Source organism: Rhodnius prolixus, unplaced genomic scaffold, assembly GCF_049639745.1.
Source record: "Rhodnius prolixus isolate KJV_2025 unplaced genomic scaffold, Rpr scaffold_1, whole genome shotgun sequence".
NCBI classification, from domain to species: domain Eukaryota; kingdom Metazoa; phylum Arthropoda; class Insecta; order Hemiptera; family Reduviidae; genus Rhodnius; species Rhodnius prolixus.
Genome location: NW_027411581.1, coordinates 24424853 through 24447422, shown reverse-complemented (window position 1 = coordinate 24447422; position 22570 = coordinate 24424853). Strand labels below are relative to the sequence as shown.

Here is a 22570-nt window from a genome sequence, read left to right as displayed (position 1 = left end):
CTTAACCTAAATTAGTCAACTTGATGTATAAATAATAAAAATAATGCATTGTTGAGTTAGCTAATCTTAGGCAGTGCCTTAACTTTCTCTCCACACATAACTTTCAATTATGTAACACAGCTTCTTCCTTCTTCCGTTCCCTTGTTTATAATGTGTTGTTAATTAATTTAATAACTGACAGTTAGTTATTTGAGTTCAAGATAACGCAAGAGGAAATTTTTCAGAAAATAATTAATAAAAATGTATATATTTCACATTATTAACAGCATTTTTTCAAAAAGGAAAATAATTGGATAGTAAGTAAGAAGTTAATTTTGTTAGACTTTAAAAAGAAAGCTTTAATAAGTACAAATCCAAAAATGTTTTTTATTTATTTTAGTTTATTTATTTATTTTTATAGCATTCGCCTAATAAAAAGTACTTCTTTTGCAACAAAACTTTAAGATAATCCGTTTTGCTGTCGATATAACAAGAATGCCGTTAAATACAATAAATCCCCTGCCCTCTCCCAAATATTAATCTTACATCAAGTTTTTAATGAGAAGGAATGGGCCCAGAGGCGCTTGGAAACTTGGCTCCAGGAAAGGAGAAACCAGAATACCATATTGCCATATAGAAGTCATTGGGAGATCTCAGAGACCTTTGAGAGAAAACTCCTAGAAGAACCTGCAAAGCGATTGAGTCTTAAGATAAATAAGAGTGATACTAAGGTCATGGTGGCGTTTTGTGAAATCCACCTTTACTTCCATTAGCACGGGGTTCTTATATCTTCGGGGACCCTAAAAGGTCTGAAGTCTGATAATGACTTATCTGCAGAAGTTGATAAAAGGATTTGATGTTTCTACGGATTACTATTCTACCTGAAGAGTTACCCCATTTCCAGGCCTACTAATGTGTATAAAAGTTTATAAAACACTGATTCTCTAGTGTTGATTTACGACTCACAGATCTAGGCCTCTTATAAAAATAAAAAATTACGGATGATGTACAGGCCAATAAGGTTGGACTAGAGAGGAGAATAAGTCAAACCAAGATTTGTACAAAGAGCCTAACCTAAGTCGGTTAACTGGGACGGCTGCAGGGATCTGAATCGACGGCAAACTGGGCGAATCTGAAATTTCAAAAATTATGTACATTCTAATTATCTAGTATAGTAGTACTTTTTCAGCAAGATGAAAGTCTTTGAATAATGATAAATAACAATAAAAAGAAATAATGATCCACCAAAAAACCGAAAATAAAGCTTAAAAACTATTGCGTCAGTGAATGACCATTTATAGAAAGAGAAAGTAACACAACGCAATCGAAATAGAAACTGTTAAAGTTACTCTTACTGCTGAGTTTAATGTTTGAATTTGAACTTAATTTTTATTTTCCAGTAATTACCGGAAAACAACATTTTATATAAGAATGTAACCGAAGGTTTTTTCTAAATTTATGTTTAAATTACCTCGTTAAAACAAGGATCTTTCGATCTAGCTCAACTGCATTTTGTTACTAAAAGTAAAGCATCCAAAAACAAAATTCAGAAATAACTTATATTCAATGAATTAATTAAGATAAAAAATAAAATCACTGCTGGCTTAAACAAAATAAAAAATATACGTGAAGTATTAAAGTAATAAATTTTATTGCTTTACAGTGATTACAAACTATCAAATTTAAGTATGGAATTTTCAGCAATAGCATAACCTAGCAAGTACATATTTAAGAACAGGCTTTTTAAACATTTTTAATTACTACTCCTTGAAAAGTTATTTCAATGTGTTCAGAAAGAATAGCTTAACTAAATTAATTTTTTCTTAATTTACTATAATCTTAACAAGATAACTTTCTTTACAAGATCCTTGAAGAATCCAATTAATTACAAAATAAAATAAAAAAAATTATTTAAGGGGAAAATTATTTTGAACATAATTTCTCGAAAAATTTTAATTTTTTTTTTGTAAATTTTTATACAGTTTTTTCTTTTGTTTTCAGCCTTCAATGCCTTAGGATTTGCCTTATTTTCAATTGGAGGACTTGCCCTATTAACAGTATTAATCTTATATGTAGACACCGTGAGGCATATTATTAAATCTGCCCCAACTTCGGCCAAGGGACATTCAGTCTTTGTTATCAGTGTATATCCAGTAAGTAATTTAACAATTGTGTTTCATGTAGTTTTTAAAATAGTTTTAAGAGAAAATTTTAGTGCTGTTAGCACCATTTGTCTTTTATTTAAAATTACATCACTTTTCAATTCCTTTAAAAAAATGAAAAAAATAAAAAGTTTAAAATGTAAGTTTCATTTAAATTTTGAGTAAAAAGAATTACCCAAGAACAGCTGCTACATCCTCCGATCCTTTCCTAATTATATAAATATTTCATTTTTTATTTTAATTAATTTTTTGTTGCCAAATCCATAAATGAAACGCCTAATAGAATATGTTTGAACTTTGTTATTAAATTCTTTTTGTGTTTAGCCAGTTAAGTCAAACTATTGAACAAATTAAAAACATTAAACTGAAAGTGTGATGACAGCAGAAATTTCACAATTGAAAGTTGATTTTTTTCTACATTAAGCTGATGATTTAGTCTGAAGATGATTGAAAATATGAAAATATTCAGAATCACAAAAATAGGCCAGTCGGTTAAAATCTTTAATAAAAATTTTAAATATAGAACATCTAATTCATCACTAAGTTAGAATAAGCGTTGTTAGTTTACCTCACATCACGTTTGCTTTATTTTGATTCAAATTTCCATTTAAAACTTCTTTTAATTGTACTATATTCCAATACATACACCATAAAGTAATTACTTATCTAAAGACTGCGATCTAAATGTTTTGATTATCTATCCCCTTTGATCCATCCAAGCTGTGCCAATTCTTCAAAACATTAGCTGGCTTTAAAATATTTTAACACCAAATAATAATTTCATTTTCTATGAAGAAAGAAAGGTACTAACTCTTCTCATTATTGAATAATTAGGAAGTTGTTGAAATATTAAATTTATGTTTAATTAATTGCTTTTTTCAGGAGTAAATTCACATTCTACATATAAGAATAGTAGTTGCTATTTTAAAATTATATGCTATTAAAAAATTATCTATAAATGTTATAGCATTCACTTACTAATATTTGTTTACCATTGTTTGTCTTTAATTAGATTGTTTCAATAGCAACTTACTGTGCAACAATTGTACCAAGAGCTCAGTTGGTAGCCGAGGCAGTTACTCAGGGAATGTTTATGGCTTGCTTATACCAGCTATTTTGTCTTATTGTGGCATACTCCGGTGGTGAAGCGCAACTTGTTAAAAAAGTACATCCAAATAATCTTAGCCTTCAAGTTGCACCATGCTGTTGTTGGCCATTTTGTTCATTTCTACCGACGTTTACACTTACTAAGTAAGTTTCTTGGATTGAATTAAACAATTTTTTTATAAGACTAATTTTTGGAATAAGTGTGCAAGTTATTGGGCTTCGGCCCAACGGCAGTGAAGAACGAAAGAATCTAAAATGAACACTCAAACGTTTTATCTTAATACTTTTCTAAAGGTCCTTACTTGCAAATTATCTTCTAATTTGGAACATTAAAGTCATTTTTCATTCTTTACCACACCATTAGCGAATTTTAAAAGCTGAAATTGGGGTTAACAAATTATGAAGGTGATTAAATACGAGGAATTGTAATATATTAGTACCCTCCAAAAAAAACCAATAACTATAACTTTTTTTCATAACTTGTTATGGATGTAACAAGGACTATTATCTTTAGGAACAAGAGCCATTTTTAAAACTTATTTCAGTAATAACTGCAACAAATTAAATATCTCAAATTATTTGAGCAAGGCCGTCTGCAAGAATCAATTGCTACGCAGCATTACATAATATTTTGAAAAACAAAGCAGCAACATCGAAATCAAAACCAGAATTTATCAAATTGTAGTAAAACTGTAATAAATTAAAAGGCAGATATCTTGGTATTCACGAGCAAGCATGAAAATAGACTGAGCATATGGGGAAACAAAGGTGTTCAGAAAAGAATAAAGACCAATAAGAAGTGATGATGATGAAAAAAAAAAAACTAACTCTGCGCTGAGAGAGTTGTACCTTGTAAAGCTTGATTTAGAGACAGTGGTAAATGCAATAGAATGAGTGAATTGGGCTCGTTAAAAGGTTGGAAAAAAGAATGCAGGTCGTAGAAGACCCGGGTAGAAAAAAGTGCAGCCTGAGAATGAGATGGTTGGAGGAAACTGAAGAAGATATTCGAACGCTGGTAGTAAAAAAATGGCAAGCCAGGGCCCAAGAAAGGGACATATGGAAGGATATTATGTAAATCAAGGACTGCTTACTGTCCATTGTGCTTAATATAGTAAAAAAAATAATAATTTCTTGCATTTATTCTTTTTTCTTTCTTGTGTATCAATCTTTTTTTCTTTTTTTTTGTTTTAAACCAAAATCTTTCGATATTTTTTGAAATAGTACTGGTCTCATTATGTATTAATTTATTTTTCTCTCTTAAATTGGTCTATAATTCTATTGTAGTATATATCCCTGTTTCATCCTGGGTTGCTGTAACGTTAAGAGAAAAAATAAATTCATAAAAATTGAAACTAACTTCAAAGAATAACCAATTTTGTTAAAGTATTTTTTATTTATTTATTTATTTTTTAAGCTAATGAAAATGGTTCTTGCTTTCTGAAAGGTTAAAATAAAGTTAGCCATAATTTCTCTCCTCCCACAAAAAAGGAACAAATCAGATTAGTTTTTAATTATGTACTCTTTAGACTCAAATATAGATTTTTTTTAAACCTTAAAATAATGTTAAGTTGATGGCATTGTTTGTTTAAAGTTTTTATCAAATTCTGTTATAAAACAAGATATAAAGTATTTAGCTCAGTAGCTAAAACAGTATCCTTATAGTAACAAAAATACAGGGTATTTTATTTTTAGGAAAAAGCTCAACGTACTGAGGTTATTAGTGTTGCAGTTACCAGTTGTTCAAGGATTAACATACATGGCATTATTGGTAATGTGGGCCGAAGAACAGGTAAATTACATGAAAAATGCATTTCTATAAATCTTAAAGAAAATTATATTCAAAAACTTTAGCAAATTAATTTTGCAATTTTCCATTAAATTTCAAATTAAGTTAAACAGAAAATCAGTAAGATTTAAATACTTAGGGTTTCATATTTACGATTTTAGGACAATAAACCCAGAATATTTTCTATTTAAGTAATCACACGGACTTGCGCCATATTAGTCTTTAATGGAATTTCCTAACTCTGAAAGGAATTTGTCACTCTTTCGTTACGAATCATCACATAATTTTTAATTATTCCCTAATAATAAAGAAAAATTGTCCTAAGTTTAAATTAGATTAGATTTTGTGAGGGCTGGTCAGTTAGCTTATGCCCCCGCGAGCCTGGGGATCATTTGTGATTTGTTCTAGTTGAAGCCCCTCTCCTGTCCTGCCTGGAATCTGAAGAAGAAATCCGAGGCAAAGCTTGAAGCACTAGATTTCTCCTCCCAAGTGCCGATTTCAAGGTCATACTGAGTTGCATATGCAATGCATCCTATTAGATCTGTGAGTTTGTTTCTATTGTGATTCATACATTCGGTGGTCTGAACTATCTACTAATTTTATTTGGTCATGAAAGCATCATGAGGTGATGAGCTGTAGGGGCCAACCAGAATAAAAATAATTTCATGCAACTATTTTCAAAACGGGTGCGATTCGTATTGGCAGAAAGTTTCGATTCAAAAAAGCCTCGCCCAGGTTGGTTCTTTTTTTTTTTGTTTGTTGGCTTCCTGTCTGTGCAGATTAGCCAGGGATGTACTAATGTATTATTTAATGGGATGTGTTATGAGTACTATTGTTATAGGTTGGTTCTTAAGAAATGAATTTTAAACAGTTGCTATGGATTGTGATAAATAAATATTCCAAATAACTTTGCTATTCACGAAAGTACATTTAAAAAACTGAAATAAATTCAGCAAGCAAGATATTTTACTAGATATAAAGAAGTTGTAACTGTTATTTACAGATTATGTTTTTATATATATACATTTATTCTTTTTTGTTTTCAGAGTTTGTATCATATTAATTACTCATATTTTCAACCAGTTGTGGTAATATCAATTTTACTTGGCATTTGGGGCATAGTAATGACTGTAAAAGTAACATTGCCAGTTTTACAAGAGTACCATATACAAGGCAAATTTATTGCTCTTCAGTTAGTATTATTATTTGCGAAATTTCAAGGATTCATAGCCAAATTTGTCGCCATGGGAGACATTTTCCCCTGTAAGCCTCCTATAACACCACTTGTTTATTCAAATTGTAGGTATTTTCAGTTAAAATACTTTCAGCTTACTAACATATAGCATTTTATTATTTAAATTTTTTATCATTTGATTTCAGTAATCTACAACTCAGCAATTTTATGGGAAATGGTAATACTTTGTACATTTGCCAGATTTTTATACAAGAAAGCTCTGCCTGAATTTTATCCAACGGATAGCAATTCAAATATTCCCAAACAAATTTCAACCATAACAGAAAAAAGTGCGAAAACAGTTATTTTGAACGATAAAACTATATCTATAAAATTCTAGTCACAACTTTCCTTTCAAGTATTTTGTGACGATTCATTGTTTTAAAAACTTACTTTACATTGTATATCCATGTTTCTTCAAAATAAGAAAATTGTGAATATTGCATAAGTTATTAAGCCAAAAATATCAAGTTTATTTTTTAATAATTGGAATAGTGTTTTCTGATTTTATTTTTTATTTTACCGTAACTAGACGAGGTTGTATAGTACTTGATTCATTTTTCAACATCCAATTGAAAAAATTCTCCAATAATTTACAACTTTATAATATTTAATTTTTATTACCTTTAAAGGGCTGCTGATGAAATCTAATTATGCAGGAATCTAGTAAGAGACTCTTAAGAGAATTTCTCAGCACGGCGGATTCAGAATCCTTCCAATCTCAATTTTCTTTGTAAATGGTTCCTTATAATAATTGAGTTCCTCTTCGAAAAAAAAAAATCAAAAATTGATATATACCTAAAACAAAAATTAATTCTTGCTCCAATTTTTTTTTTTTGCTTCCTTTGTTTCAACTTTATGAATAAATAAACTTTTGAGAAAATACAGTCACAGCAACAAGAACAAATAATTGATTTATAAAAAACAAAGATATGATAAAAAATGTTGAAATAAATCTGAAAAGATCACTGATGTAAAAGGAAATTATATGTACTTTAAAATAAATCAAACTTTATAAGAAAACTAAAATGAAAAAAAAAAATCAACAAAAATAATCCAGAGCATTTTGCAAGATTTAAACTCCTACCAGAATCGATATCTATACAGTCAGACATTTCGAGAAAATTCTATTGCCTTTTATAATCTGAAGAGCTGAGAAAGGCACTCAAGGAATACTCATAAATAGAGAGAATGTGATTTATACGAAATTTCGCAAGAACAGAACAAATCGCAAGGAAATGAACAATATCCTCTCTAGCGGTGAGGTTGCTTAAGAAACTTTCTTACTTTTCATTAGTAGAGTTCAAATTTAGTAATTTGCCCGTCACCTTAAATAAATATCTCAAATCCGCAAATGTAAATAAAGAGGACGGAAGATCAAAAGAGAATAATTAACAGCTATGTCTAGTGCTTACAGAAAGTAAATCTAGAGGAGTTGGTTTATAATGTCTGTCTGAATGCAATTTAAGTTTATCTAACAAGATGGTAAAACCAGTTTTCCTTAAGAGGCAGGTTGTCAGACAACTGCACAAGGGTCAAGAGTAATTGTGAGCAAAAGTACACTAGTGCTGCAGAAATTTTTAAAATAGAATACTGAAAAATAAATAAGTACGGGTATAGTACATAAGGTGACTTCTTTGGAATAATAATATATGAAATGGAATAATTGTATAGACCAGGGTATTAAGACCAAAATAACACCAAACCTAGGTTCATTCATTTCGACAATCCTTTTTTTTTTAAAAAAAAAGGTTTTAGATATTAAAGTACTCGAAAAGTAAGTACTCATTAGAGATACTTATTTGCTTCATATAACCACATAATCCCAACGGTGAATTCTTTGCTAATTTATTACTAATAATAAATAAAATAAATTATTTTTACTTAATACATTTCTGGCCAGTAATAACTGAAAGAATGATAAAACACAAATATTATTGTATGTACCTACTTTTTGTTAAGCTAAAGTTAACATTTTATTTTTAAAACTAACGTATTATGAAAAAATGATTACATTAATGAATTTCATCAATTTAGAGCAAAAGAGGATATTGTAAAAAACAATACACTGCAAAATCAGCTAGTTTGATGTAGATAGTGCACTATGCATAAAATTAACTATTGTCTGTGATATGTCACTTTATAAAATGTTGTAATTACACCACCTTATAAAAAATAGTAGTAGATTTTTTTTTTTGAAGATGTTATTAAATCACAATTTCCAATCCCATACCGATCAAATACTAAAATAAATTAAGTAAACAATGTAAAATCTAAAAATAAGGACAAAAAATCTTAGTTTCAAAACATGTTTCATACAATTTACAGAGTCCAGTTTAGTCAATAATATTAACATCAGAGCCACAGAAAGTTTACTAATGTACCCAATTACGTCTCAATCCTCACCCTCCACAAATATCTCAATATCCCCTTTGTCACTGAATCTATCCATTCACGATTTCTAAAGTAGCCTATTTTGCCATCCCAATTCAACAGCTCGATCTTTTTCCTTGATAATCCATCCCGACAATCTTACTGCAACGTCTAAAACAAAGTTGGCCTGGTGATATCCTATCCTAGACTATTCCAATCATTAAAATTCTCGGAAGTGACAGCATTGGCTGATTTCTATCTTCTTCTATCCATACGGTTGCGTTCTACAAGGCTATGCCGGGCAGTATTTTGCATAATGAATTTTTGTACTCTCTATCTTCTCTTTGCCTGATGTATATATGTATATTATACTGGTAGAAATAAAAAAAACAAAACAAAACCGTACGTACTTCTAAAATTATTAGCTTAGTGCATTCATTTCGCATTACTACAATTTTGTTTAAAACAAAATTATTATATAGAGGTTGTACAAAGTCTAGGAATTATTTAATCAAAAGGGGCATTACACTTTATTTACTTTGAAAGCCTTGAATGATAAAAAAACAAAACAAATTTGTTTAAGTAAAATAAATAAAAGAAAAGAAAAAAATAATAAACACTAAAAAGAATATGTCTACCGAAATAAAAAGTAAAGCCTATTTTTACAGGCAGGTTTTTCATCTGACTATTAAATTAGGTAGATCAAAATGACAATTTCAAAATAAATGATCTATATGCAGATATATTACAATGTGATATATTAATTTATATTAATCCATGTTTTATTTTCATAAGATTGCACCAAATCTCAAAAGTCAATGTTATTAAATACAGATTATATACAAGGAATGATTCCGGCATAATCATCTCATATCAGTTAAATAATAGCTTAAACAAAAGTGTAGGTTTTCAAGCAGAAACTGCCAGGCGGTGACTAATAATATTTTTATATGAACCCTACTGTTATTTTTAACCACATCTAACAATGAGATGAATTTAAAAAAAATATATATATATGTTTATTTATTATGCAACTGTAATAAATGTTCAACAAGTAAAAGAGATGAGAGATAAGGAAATTGTGCTACTACATACACATGCATACATACAAACATGCATAACTTATGAATTCAAAAAACATATTAATTAAGGTATAAGGGCAATAAAATGTTTAACAATTTCTAATATTAGGTATGACAAAAATGCATTAAATTTATTTTCATAACAAGTCAGATGTGGCACCGATTTAAAACGCGACAGTCTGATATTGTCGGATACTTACTACCATCTTTCGTATTTCATCCAGTTACATTGTTGGTCTTGCAAAGATTGCCTTAAACTATTTCTCGGATATGCTGTGAATTGTATATAAATTTTTTTCAGGCCCGCAAAAATGAGTAATAAATATAGAAATAATAACATTGGCTCGTAGAAAAATTGTGTCTTTTAATAAAAACCGTAATAGCACTACAATTCTGACTGTGGTTTGCTCAATCAGTCAGCAAATGTGGCCTGGAATGGAAGCGTGGTTGAAGCCAGGCTTCTTAACACCAAACTGATTAATCAAACCTAAAGTCTGAAACCTATCAGGGATACAAAAATCCAAGATGAATAAAATCAGCAACAATAAACTGATGAAAAGCTTCATTGTGCTACTAACTCCACTGCGAACTACCAAGTATTACCGAATTTAATGACACTATTAAAAATACAATTAAAAAAAACATGTAAGTGTGATAAAAATACAATCATGATGTAAATAAAATGCTTTGTCTAGTTTAAAGTAACTTTTTATTAAGGGAGAAAAATAACTAATTTGCAGATGTTTTTTTTTGCACCACCTTATGGAATTCAATATAAAACGAACTCAAAAGTTTCTGATAATGCAGGAAGTAAAATAAAGCTCACACCAAAAATTATCACTATTTGTTAATACTCACATTAAATTGCTTACGCTTTAAACTCACCATATCAAAATTAAATCCTTAAAATTTGTTCTGGTATAAACAATATTTGAATTCTGTATGAATAAATTTTCTTTACTTATGAAGGCTTAGAAGGAATAATTTTTTATTAAAACTCTTTCTTATGAGAAAAAATGCAAATCCTTAGAAAATTGATCTGAAAATCTCATGCAAATTGATCCATTAACATTAATTACAAATAAATTTTAATTATAAAAATATGTTTGGAAGGTTTTTTACTTCTATTAGTTTCAAATTCATTGTGCTAAGAGCTCTCTTTGAATCTTGCACTAAATACTATGGATATTCAAATTATTTTTTTTTAAATTTAGTATTTCCAAATATATAAATTATCTTCATTTTCTGCTAATTAATGATTCGATGTAACCTATTACAAATAAAAAAACCCCATATCTGTGTTTGATACATGATGTTTTTTCTAAAACAATTTTTTTTTTTTTAATTTAGAATAAAAATTCTTTGTTCTTCAAAAATTAATCTTCTTCAAATTTCAAAATATGAAAGAAAACAAATTTTTATTCGCCGCTAATTTAATAAATATTGTTTAAAAAATAATTAAAAATGCTTCAATTTTTTACATATAAAAGTATAGTCGCTATATTTAAATTCCTTTGCTGATTTAAAGAGAAAGTTATTCTGTAATTGAACTATACACCACTAAACGCATTACCAGTTTGGAAGTAACGTTGCTGTCTTCTCCCTCTTTCGCAGTTGTTTGTACGTTCGTAGGTGATTAAGTGTTATCTCATTTATTTGTGGTGACCTTCTACTCAAGCCAGTCACACTTCAGTTCTCTAATACATAAAAGATTGTTCAATATGTTGGGATTATTCCAGTTTCGTTTACTGAAAAAATGTTTAAATTTACAAAAAGTGTCTTCTTTATGTATGTCACAATATTTACCGATTAATGATTTACTATATGGTTTAACATCAGAACAGCAACAAGTAAGAATTTTTACTTTTATTTTTATTGATGATAATGCGTTTATTTTTCACTTGAATAAGGAGATTTTTTTATTTAAAGCTTAGAGACTCAGTTTTTAACTACACACAAAAAGAGTTGGCACCTAAAGCTGAGGAAATCGATAAAACTGATAATTTCAAAGAAATGAGAGTCAGTATATATATATTTTTTTTTTTACTTTAAATTGTTTCATAATCATTTAACAAATAGAATGTGCGGCCTAGAACGGGAACCAAACTATCAATACTATAATATTTTGCCATGCATGGAGATAGATTTATGGAGACTAATATGATAAAAATCTAGTTCTACTCAGGATTCATTTTTTTTTTTTTTTTTTTACAAAATAAAAACTCCAATATCCAAGCGATAACATTTCTTCCAATAATTAAGGTTTTTAAATACACATCATTGATGTAGATTTTGTAATCGTCTTAGATATTGAAAGTTTAGCCTTTAACAGAGATGTATTTTAGCAAACACACCGGGTAAAAGTTAGAAACCTTTAAACTAAAGACTGAGTGAGTATAATCCAAAAAAGGGAAGCATGTTAAATAACAATCATCAACTACTTTTCTAATTTTTAGTTAAAAATCTGGTTTTCGTTATGAATTCCTATTTATAACGAACTTTGATGTCATTAAAGGTAGTTGATATATTTAGAAAATAATATAATTAACATGAATTTTAAGGAGTTTTGGAAGGGTCTTGGCAATCTTGGAGCTCTAGGCATTACCGTAGAAGTAGAATATGGTGGTACCGGAGGAACTTATTTGGACCATGTAATTATAATGGAAGAAATAAGTCGCGCTTCAGCAGCAGTTGGTTTAAGTTACGGAGCCCATTCAAATCTTTGTGTTAATCAGATTCGTCTAAATGGAAATGAAGAACAAAAAATGAAATATCTTCCAAAGGTATATATATATTTTTTAAAAATTTATTTCTTGTTTGATACAAAATATATACCATCTTTATTTGCCTCATTTTCATTCTTAAACTGATTAGATGTAATAATTGATTTACTGCGGCAAGTTATGTGGATTTTTGGCTGAATACCCTTAATTATCTCTTAAAGTATTCGTGAATAAAAGTTAAATGTAGATTTTTTAATCGTTTTATAAAAGTTGAGCAAGAAATTTTTTTCTTTAAAAAGTAATTTAAAGATTTGGTACGTATTATATACATGAAATTCGATATTTCTAAGCGGATCATAATTAGGTAAGATTGAGACGGTGCACTTGAACAAATAGGAAACTTTAAAATCCTTTACATATTAAAAAAAATAACATTTACGATAGAGCTTACCTGACAACTGCTCCTAGATTTAAATTCTCAACAAGGGTTTAAATTAAAAAGGTTTTATATTTATAGGGTATTTATATTTATCCGTATGAATCTCTTACAACCTTTTAAGAAATAAAAAGTAAACTATGAGGTGCATTTTTTCAAGACAAATAAATTAAGTAACTTTAAATATTATAAATATTTAAGTGCAAATTTACAGAGAATGAAGAATGATGAGAACATAATATAAAATAGTGAATTTATTACAGATAAGAATGTTTTTCTGGTACAATTATGAATTAATACACTTAGAACCTATCGATTTTTCGCTGATGTAAACAGTTTTTCTAAAAACCTCTCTGAACGGAAATTAAGAGTTAAATTAGCGATTGTATTTCCAAGACCTAGGCTGGAATAGTCAATGAAGAGTAATCCTAAATTCTAAAAATTTCACCCTAATTTTTATTATTTCCCTAAAAACCTGATATTCCTGCTATATTAACAGCTAACCCTTAATTTGATAAAAGTACACTTTAGTATCTAAATAAAAATTTAGTTATGTTCAGGTGAACACATAGGAGCTTTAGCAATGTCAGAAGCGGAAGCTGGTTCAAATGTAGTTGCTATGAAAATAAAGGCCGAAAAAGATGGAAATCATTATATATTAAATGGTACCAAATTTTGGATAACTAATGGCCCAGATGCAGATGTTCTCGTGGTAACAAATTTATTTTTATTTATTACAGCTTGTTTTATTTAAATTTTTCATTTTAAGGCTTTTAAAATTACCTTTCTTATTTTTTCTGGATTATACATTTTCTCTATGCTCTGTTTCATTGATTGCTTTCAGTATGTCGATTTACTTATAGATAATCACATTAAACTCAGGTATACGCTAAAACTGACTCGAAAGCAGCAAAAGAACATCGTGGTATAACAGCATTTATAGTTGAAAAAAACACCCCAGGCTTTAAAGTGGCTCAAAAGTTAAACAAACTTGGAATGAGAGGATCAGGAACTGGTGAACTAGTTTTTGAGGACTGCAGAGTTCCAGGTATATTGATAATCTTATAATACATTAACATTTAATGTTTGTAGTATCTTATACTCTGCTGCATTAAATCATATTGCTTAAATAAGTCTATCAATCAAGTATGCGAACAAATTGAGGAATTGTTTTTTCATTTATACTCAATGTGCAATACTATAATATTTGAATGGATGATAAGAACAAATCTAAGAAAAAAAAATTATATGACCTATTTAGTGAAGAATAACCAGTTCCTCTATGTCCTATTTCTAAGCTACACTTAGCTTAATAGGATATACTTATATCCAACTAACTTAATGAAGATTATTAAAAAAACTGATAATGATAAGTAACTACATAAGCCGGCGCTAATGACCATGGCAGTCGCAAAAGTAAAAGTATGCCAGGTAACGATGTAAGAGAGAATACAAAGAAAATTTACGAGATGATCATTTTTGAAAAAATAGTAAAGAGGTATTAGACAGAAATAAAAGCACCTATATACCTGAATTCCTGAATATTATAAAAATAAAGTAAAGGAGAAATTAAAAATGTCAGAAATACTAGAGAAGTAAATAGAAAACTCTAAGCTATTAGAGAAAATCTGAGCTTTCCATACTTGTATTTTCTAATTGAATTACATAACTAAGAATATTATAACTCATCAGTTAATTACTTCGAGACTTTTTTCTTTCTAGTTGAAGAAACTGTAGAATAAGAAACATGTATCATTAATTTGAATACAATCAAGCAAAATAAAAATATCTCACGACTTTCTTAGCTCTGTAAATTTTCCTAATCTAATTGATAAATTTATTCTAATTGAAAATTAATTGTAAATGTAAATTACTTTTAACAATGATGGAAAGTTAAAAAAAAAAAAAAAAAAAGACGGATCCCCTTAAATATCCCATTTTCCGAAGAATGTATAAGTAACTTTTTCAGGATTTGTTTTTAAACAGAAAAGATAGGCGATATGGCAAAATGACTATTCAATCAACATTTAAATCATTCAAACAGGTCTTTTAATAATTTATGTAAAAACTTTCTGGCGTAATTGAGTACATTAATATTGCATTTCAAGGAAATCGTTGCCTTTTCGATAAAATCACAAAACTTATTTATTCTGTAAAACTGTTTGAAGTGTTAGATATCCTATTTATATTCATATCCTAGCTATAGATCTAGATTTATCGCAATAAATATTAATACGGCTATGGTCAATGCGTCCAAAATAAAGAGCTAATTTGTGGGCTAAGAACAGCTTTTTCCCTTAATATTAGATCTAAGTTGCAACATAAATTTTGTTGTCCCCAATAAATTGCAAAACTAAAAAATCTAAAATGTTATTCGATATTAAAAAACCCTGAAATGTCATGAGAGCTTAACTCACTCTTCTCTTAAATCCACTAAAATAAACTTACCTAAGGGAAGAAACAAGCTGCAAACAAGAACATATATGTTTGGAGTGTTTTAATGTAAAATGTTTTAAATAAAAATTGGGAATCAGTTTGAGTTCAATGATATAGTGGTAAATATAGTAATTTTGATAAAATTTGAAGGGACTCAATGAAATATCTAGTTTGAATTGTAATTTTCCATTTTTTACAGATATTCTACAGATAAAAATCGGATCCACTAAACCGGTGAAAATTAAATGTAGAACTCTGAAACTAACCATACTTAGTACTTCCTTCTAATATATATATATATAAATTATTAATACTATATTACAATTTATTTATAACAGTTTAAGCAATATTTACTTTTAGGGAATTTTTAATCAGTGTTATGTTCATCTCTGTCGAGCGAATATTTCGTTCGTTACATTATTTAACCATGGAATTCAAGTAGCGATTTGGAATTTAGGTTCAGCTTTAGATTTTGTTTAATGGAACAGTGATTATTGCTAATCAAAACTTAATTTTTAGAGGAAAATGTGCTTGGTGCGTTAAATAAAGGAATATATGTACTTTACAGTGGACTTAATTTGGAAAGAGTAGTTCTAAGTGGGGGTCCCCTCGGGTAAGTTGTTTGTGTATACCAAATTATGTCTCTATATTTTATTCAAATTAATTGTTAAGTAATTCAACTTGTTTTAGCATAATGCAGTCTTGTTGTGATACAGCTTTTGAATATGTACATAACAGGCAACAATTTAAGCAGCCAATCGGAACTTTTCAATTAATGCAGGTAAATATTTATATATATATATATATTTTTTATTACTTCATTAGAAATATTTACAACTACAACAAATGTTATATCAAGTAAATTTGATCTTTTCTGATTCAGGTTTAAACATGAGGTTCATTATTTGTTGCAGAATAGTGTTTGTTTAAGAGTAATACATTCCTTATCAATTGATTTGTTTCAGGGAAAAATAGCTGATATGTATACAATGTTAAGTTCTAGTCGTAGTTACGTATATGCAGTAGCACGCGCTTGTGATAATGGAAATTATGATAAAAAAGATTGTGTGGGAGCTCTTTTTTACAGCTCGGCTTCTGCGGTGACAGTGGCATCAGAAGCCATACAGTGCTTAGGTATACATATTGTCCTGTTAATACAAAATGGAATTTATTTAATTTAAATATTTAAAATTAAGAATGCTTTTTATATTTATTAGAACAGATAGACGTAAAGTATTGCTTTTATCTTTCATAAAACAAGTACAGCTCTTTTTCTGTCTTTGAAAACAACTTAGAAAGATTATTTTATTTAATAAAAAAAGTTAAATAATAATTCTACCGCAGATGTTACACTTTATTTTCAACAGATTAAAATACTACTTAATAATATAAAATTGATTCTTTTTTATCCAGGTGGAAATGGTTACATTAACGATTATCCTACTGGAAGATACCTTAGAGATGCTAAATTGTATGAAATTGGAGCTGGCACTCAAGAAATTAGAAAATTAGTAATAGGACGGGAACTAAATAGCATGTACTTGCAGAAGTAATCAAATTAGTATTGCGACTGAAAGATGAATTTATTTTAATAGTGCCACATCATTTTGAAGAAAATATTGAACATTATTTATATTCGGTAATAAGCGAAACAACAAAATTTAATGTAAATAACAAAAATTATTTTCGAGATACTTCCAAAAAATATGTCATTTGTAAATTTGTTTTGTACTGAATCCTGTGAAATTTGTATTTAATTATAGTTATTTTTTTATTTGACCTAACTTTATTTCCCTTGGTTACTACACTGTAATTGGTTTACTACATTTATTTAGAATGAAATTTTACATGAATTCAGATTTTTGCGAGGTTAAAGTATTACAAATTGTTAGGTTGGAAAAAATAAAGCTAGGCAAAAATCACTTTGTTTTACCCAATTTTTCTTACTACTCAGAATTTGCACATTCTACTTAAGAGTTTTGGAAAAAAAATTGCTACAAAAAATAATAAGTAGCAAAAATATGGTGACAATAGAATGGCATATAATACCATTATTAGTGACAGCCAGAGTGCGTTGGGTAAATTATCACATATACACACCCAGTCTGCAGGAATGAATCACATTATCGCAGAGATTGTAGAAACTATTGCCATTTTTAAAGAGAAGGGAGTCTGCATTAATTTTTTGTGGGTGAGGGGTCATTGTGGTATAAAAGAGAATGAAATTGTTGACAAACTTGCAAAGGAAGCCACCACTAGTGGGGAAATGGCTAATTATTAATTACCACACACCGATATCAAGTGTATTATTGCAAAAGAAGCACTACAAAAATGGCAGACAGATTACAATAATGGTGATAAAGGGAGATTCTATAAAACTATGGCAGATCAGTTACCTAGACAACCATGGTTTAAGGGAACTGTCTAATAAATCGGTTGTCACGACAATAAGCAGGCTGAGAGCGAACCACGCGATGTGCGGATCGTATCTACACAGGATCAACAAAAGGTCCTCACCTCTTTGCGTACATTGCATGTGGTAGAAAGAAATCGAATGTTTGACGATATATACAGGTATTTAGATGAACCATTTCGCTACGAAGACATTATATTCTCCACCAGCATATATGTGCTTAAGTCTATAGCAGAGCTAGCAATGAAATATGAATGTATTTAAAAGTTGTAGAATGAATGCAAGAAAATAATTAGAGAAGGATTACGTGATTTCAATTTCGGTTAAGCTATAAGGATGGCAGGAGCACAGAGTACTGCTCCATCCATTAGCTGTAGTTTATGTAAATAGCGGTATACAGTAGAGGGATGAGTGTGTGAAGCAAATGTATTTATAAGTAAGAATGGAGAGTGAGTGATATTCTAGTGATAAGCACCTAGACGATGCTGGCTGTATGGCAAAAGCCAATGCCAAAAAAAAGCAAGAATGGCATATGAAGCACGGAGATGAAGAAGGGTAAAGGAGGCTTGGGAAAAAAGAGGAATGGTGAGGAACGACAATAGAGCTTTGGCAGAAAACATAGAGGGATAGAAGAAGAAATACAAGAAGAAGGGAGCTTCTTCACACCACTAAGGCGATAGAAGAGGCGAACGTTTATGATTGATGATAATGATATAGAAAGTAGAGTATGGATTACATGACATTTATTTTTGTAAGTGCTACTGAGACTCCAATTTCAAATACAACGCTTCCGAAGAGTCTTAGAAATTTATAAAATTGTACTTAAACCGAATGCAGGTTTGAAAACTGTATTTTTTGAGATATATATAATGCAGAGTGAATTTTTTAAAGCCTAATTTAGAATTCCGGCCTACAATTTTCGATTCCGAAACTGTGTTGCTGTCGAACATATTTCTTTTAAGTTTAAATTGAATATAAAAATTTCTGAACATATTCCCAACTTATTAATGTTTGTATCCCTCTCCCTTCTCATTCAGTCACCATTCTCACTCAGCTCTATTACCTTGCTAATTACTCTCATCTCAAGTTCTTCACTATTCCTTATCACATTCACAATCTATCGCTTGCATATTTCTCATTCCTCACTGCTTGACAATATTTCGGAGGGTTGTCAGTGGACAACTGCTCCACTCTTGTGCTCATCTTTTCCCTTTATCATATTTACTAGATACTAATTTTGCAGTTGTAAATTTTTCAATAAATAATTTTTTAAAAAATAATAATAATGTTGGTAAAAACTGTTAGTTTTTTCGTTAAAATACATAAAAATCTTTTGTTGTAACTGTATATATTTTGTTTTCTTTTTAAAAATTTATGACGCGTCAACGACTGAGATCAATTGCGCCCAGTGCTTTTTCCAGTGCATGCTAGTTTTCGGTCATTGTTCTCTCGTTACAGGCAACACTGATCATCACCAGATAATGAGCTGTAAGAGGTTCTTAGAAACAGGTAATCTAAGGGCTGGCAGCTAGACAAGACCAGGAATCCACTGAGCTAATCCCTTCTCAAAATAACCTCTATTCACGCTGACTGTACTATACTATATTCAGAACAATTATCCAAGTCACACATTCGCCTGGGGGTATCCGAAACTATAAACACAGTAACAGCCAATGCTATGGGGGAATGCTTAATGTTATGGGGCCGAAGAAAGTTGTTGGGAGCAACTAATTCGAGTTTAGCCACAGAAAAAGGAGCGATATTTCCAACGAAAGCTCCTATTTCGAAAATCCAACGAGGAAACAAATATTCTTCTAAATTTTTGACAAAATAAAAAGGCAGAAGGTAGGAAATACAAATATTTTCGAATAAATACGTATATGTAGCACTTAGTGAAAGACAAAAGGTTATTTCATACCTTTGCTTACTTACGGTGAACCCTCAACTGTTTTGGGACTGTAGAAAGTTGAAAGGATTGTTTACTTCTTTTGACTTGTAAAACAATATATTTAGCCTAATTACAAAAAAAAAAAATAATAATAATTAAATATCCTCCGTTTCCGAATCAGAGTCTTCTTCCATCGCTGCTTTTGCATCTTTTTCCGCTTCGGCGTGAATAGTTGCTGGTACAGCTTCATTGATTCCCTCAGTATGTTTACCAATCCAACTCATTTCCAAAACAAATTGTTTATCTTTCAGCTCATCATGAACCAAATAAATTCTGAAACAATATTATTATTTGTAAACCATTATCTAATCTAACAGGCTTCTTTTCATCAAGAATAATGATTAAAAAATATATTACATCCGCGCTGCTTCTTTGACTAACTCCATACAAGTCATATCTTTGAGTTTTAATTTTTCTATTTCCGTTTTCGCCGCCTGCTTGGCTTTACCAACGGCACAACCGAAATACCCCTAATAACATAATTTGGTTAAATTAATTTCTATAAGTGCAAATTAGTGAAACAAATGATAATATGTAAACGAATAAAAATCCGAAGTCTAGTTAAAGAGTAAAACATATCTCTTATACTTACATATGAAACTCCAGAAGGATCTATCATATACATTTCTGGGCCAGTAATATTATTATATGAACTAAGAATAACACTGCATCCAAAAGGTCTTACGGCGCTGTATAAAGTGTATGCATGCATGTACATGGATACTCTTTCATTTAAATATTTGAGTGGAATACTGCTTTTGTATTGTGATCTATAATTAGCAGCTTCAGTTCTTGCTACTTCTGCTAACTGCCTGGCATCTGATATAAGCCCTGCAACAGCCTGAAAAATGACGAAATCTTATAGGTTTATGACAAAATTAAATTATTTTCGTTCTTGACGTAAGAAACCCAAAATAGGCATTCTGCATCTTTAGCTTTCTGCAACACTTTTTTTAAGTGTAACTATTTAACCAAATTTTAGAATAAGGATAGATTTCAGTATTCCACCTTTAAAGTATTTTTTCTACATAATAAAACGTTTATTAGTACCATTAGCCGCCTAAGAACGATATTGAATAATCCCAAGTAACCAGACAACATTCACCCGAATACAAAAGTCTGTCTAATGAGTATAATCAAAATTTAAAATTGCACGTGCACCGAGTAATGTTTTGAAAACGATTTTTTTTTAAAGGAATATACTTTTTATATAAGGAAAATACAAAAGTCGGTCAGTAGATCAACTTTCAAAGGGATCCCGCCATTGAAGGTACGCTGCAAATAACAAACTACAGATAAAATATCGCCACCAAAGATTACTTACAATTTTGGGCCAGGAAGAATTGCCAGCAACAACTTAATCATCGTCGATTTGACAAAAAACATAAGATTTATTTTAAGGTTGAGGGCCAAGTAATGAATAAATGCCTTGTCTATAAAACGCCAGCTTTCGCATGCAAACTTAAAACAGTACCAAATCTCTCATTTTTCCTGGGCCTTTCTAGGCAAGAAAAGACCCACAATGAAGAATGTGATGAAACCCTTAACAAAAAGTAAACTCACCATCCCAATATGGGAGTCAATCGTAAATAGCCGCTTGTTGGCACCTGGTTCATACAATTTAGATGTCACTAATTTTTCTATTGCTAATACAACTCCGTCTTTTCCTCGAAGACCAATCACAGTTCTAGAAAATATGAGTAAAAATTATTGTATTCAGCAATTAAGAGATCAAAATATGAAACGAGACATTAAGAGACAAATATATGCTTAATTTTAATTTCTAGTCTTCTTAGGCAACCGGCCATACAGAATTAATCATAAATAGAAATTAGTATATTTTGTTTTTATTAAATTAACTTTACGACAAACAAAATAAGACGAGTTTGAATTAATAAATCCGATTTTATCTTGATTCGGTCATTTGGATTTTGTTGCATTGTCCTAACCGCATTAAAGTATTCCTTTTTGAACAAAAAAATTCTTTTTAATGCAATAACATTCAAAGTACTTCTCACATTATTCAAATAGGTTTTGATAGTATTTATATACTTATACTGAAAGTATTAAATATACGTCCGAAACTCCAAAATACAATTGTATAGGAAAGATGGATATACCTCCAACATTGTCATTACCATTCGTACATTTAATAAAAGATAAATTTCAAACTTACCCACTATTTTCAATGGCTTTTTGAGCATATTCCACTTGAAATACACGACCGTCGGGAGAAAACTGAGATGCTGATAGGTCATACTAGAAATAATAATAAGAATCATATGAGAAATTTTGCTGTAACTTAATGAAAAATGACTCAGTCAGGTAATTTACAATCTTTCGAATGTCTGAATCAAAAGAGAAATAGAGTAAAACTAAGTACGGCCTAAGCCATTTCCCGTAACAGTACTCGACTTGAATGTCTTTATATTAAATAACTATTTGATAATATGTCATCACTTTCTTGATAAGAACATTACTTTTCAGACAGAAATAATTTACTATTACTTGCATCATCATATTATCTTACAAAAAGAAGTTAATAGTCTAATTAATAGTTTGCTAATAAGCCATGAAGATAACTTAAATTTCAGAATTCTTAATTCACACATTTAGTACTTACTCCTGTTCCAATTGAACTCATAACTGAAACTTGTTATACTCAAATTGTCCTATAATATCAAGAACACAATACCATACAAAATGATGCAGCACTACATGTAAAATCAACGGATCATGGTTCCAAACAAGTGAACAGTGTTGTCTTCCACTACATTTATAATTTCAATTAATTCTTTCATTTACATATTTTATCTTCTAGTTAAAATTAATATTAGATTATAGATAAAAAAAAGTTTATTTAAAGAAAAATACACATATTACGTTGTCAT

General features: G+C 29.6%; 3 protein-coding genes and 1 long non-coding RNA gene across 4 annotated transcripts in view; 2 read left to right on the top strand and 2 right to left on the bottom strand.

Moving 5' to 3' along the window:
• LOC141447590 (organic solute transporter alpha-like protein) overlaps positions 1 to 8464 on the top strand; it is a 45804-nt gene extending 37340 nt beyond the window's left edge. Inside the window, exons 3-7 of the mRNA XM_074115301.1 lie at positions 1981 to 2132; positions 3154 to 3392; positions 4941 to 5037; positions 6081 to 6333; positions 6415 to 8464. Of these exons, the coding sequence (XP_073971402.1) occupies positions 1981 to 2132; positions 3154 to 3392; positions 4941 to 5037; positions 6081 to 6333; positions 6415 to 6608 (935 nt within the window). The 3' untranslated portion in view covers positions 6609 to 8464. The remainder of the gene's footprint in view (positions 1 to 1980; positions 2133 to 3153; positions 3393 to 4940; positions 5038 to 6080; positions 6334 to 6414) is intronic.
• LOC141447624 (uncharacterized) lies at positions 1612 to 7034 on the bottom strand. The gene is made up of 2 exons (XR_012454477.1): positions 6893 to 7034; positions 1612 to 4559 (listed from the first exon to the last, which is right to left on the bottom strand). It is a non-coding gene; the product is annotated as an uncharacterized lncRNA (long non-coding RNA).
• A 2972-nt stretch (positions 8465 to 11436) lies between the features above and the next one.
• LOC141447583 (isovaleryl-CoA dehydrogenase, mitochondrial) lies at positions 11437 to 17097 on the top strand. The gene is made up of 9 exons (XM_074115289.1): positions 11437 to 11573; positions 11653 to 11742; positions 12285 to 12506; positions 13433 to 13594; positions 13765 to 13930; positions 15838 to 15931; positions 16009 to 16099; positions 16284 to 16452; positions 16732 to 17097. The coding sequence occupies exons 1-9, from the start codon at positions 11445 to 11447 to the stop codon at positions 16869 to 16871; spliced, it is 1263 nt and encodes a 420-aa protein (XP_073971390.1). The 5' UTR covers positions 11437 to 11444; the 3' UTR covers positions 16872 to 17097.
• Positions 17098 to 19706: 2609 nt separating this feature from the next.
• On the bottom strand, positions 19707 to 22463 carry Prosalpha7 (proteasome alpha7 subunit). The gene is made up of 6 exons (XM_074115313.1): positions 22303 to 22463; positions 21856 to 21938; positions 21243 to 21366; positions 20272 to 20520; positions 20037 to 20149; positions 19707 to 19952 (listed from the first exon to the last, which is right to left on the bottom strand). The coding sequence occupies exons 1-6, from the start codon at positions 22321 to 22323 to the stop codon at positions 19775 to 19777; spliced, it is 768 nt and encodes a 255-aa protein (XP_073971414.1). The 5' UTR covers positions 22324 to 22463; the 3' UTR covers positions 19707 to 19774.
• Between the last annotated feature and the right edge of the window lie 107 nt (positions 22464 to 22570).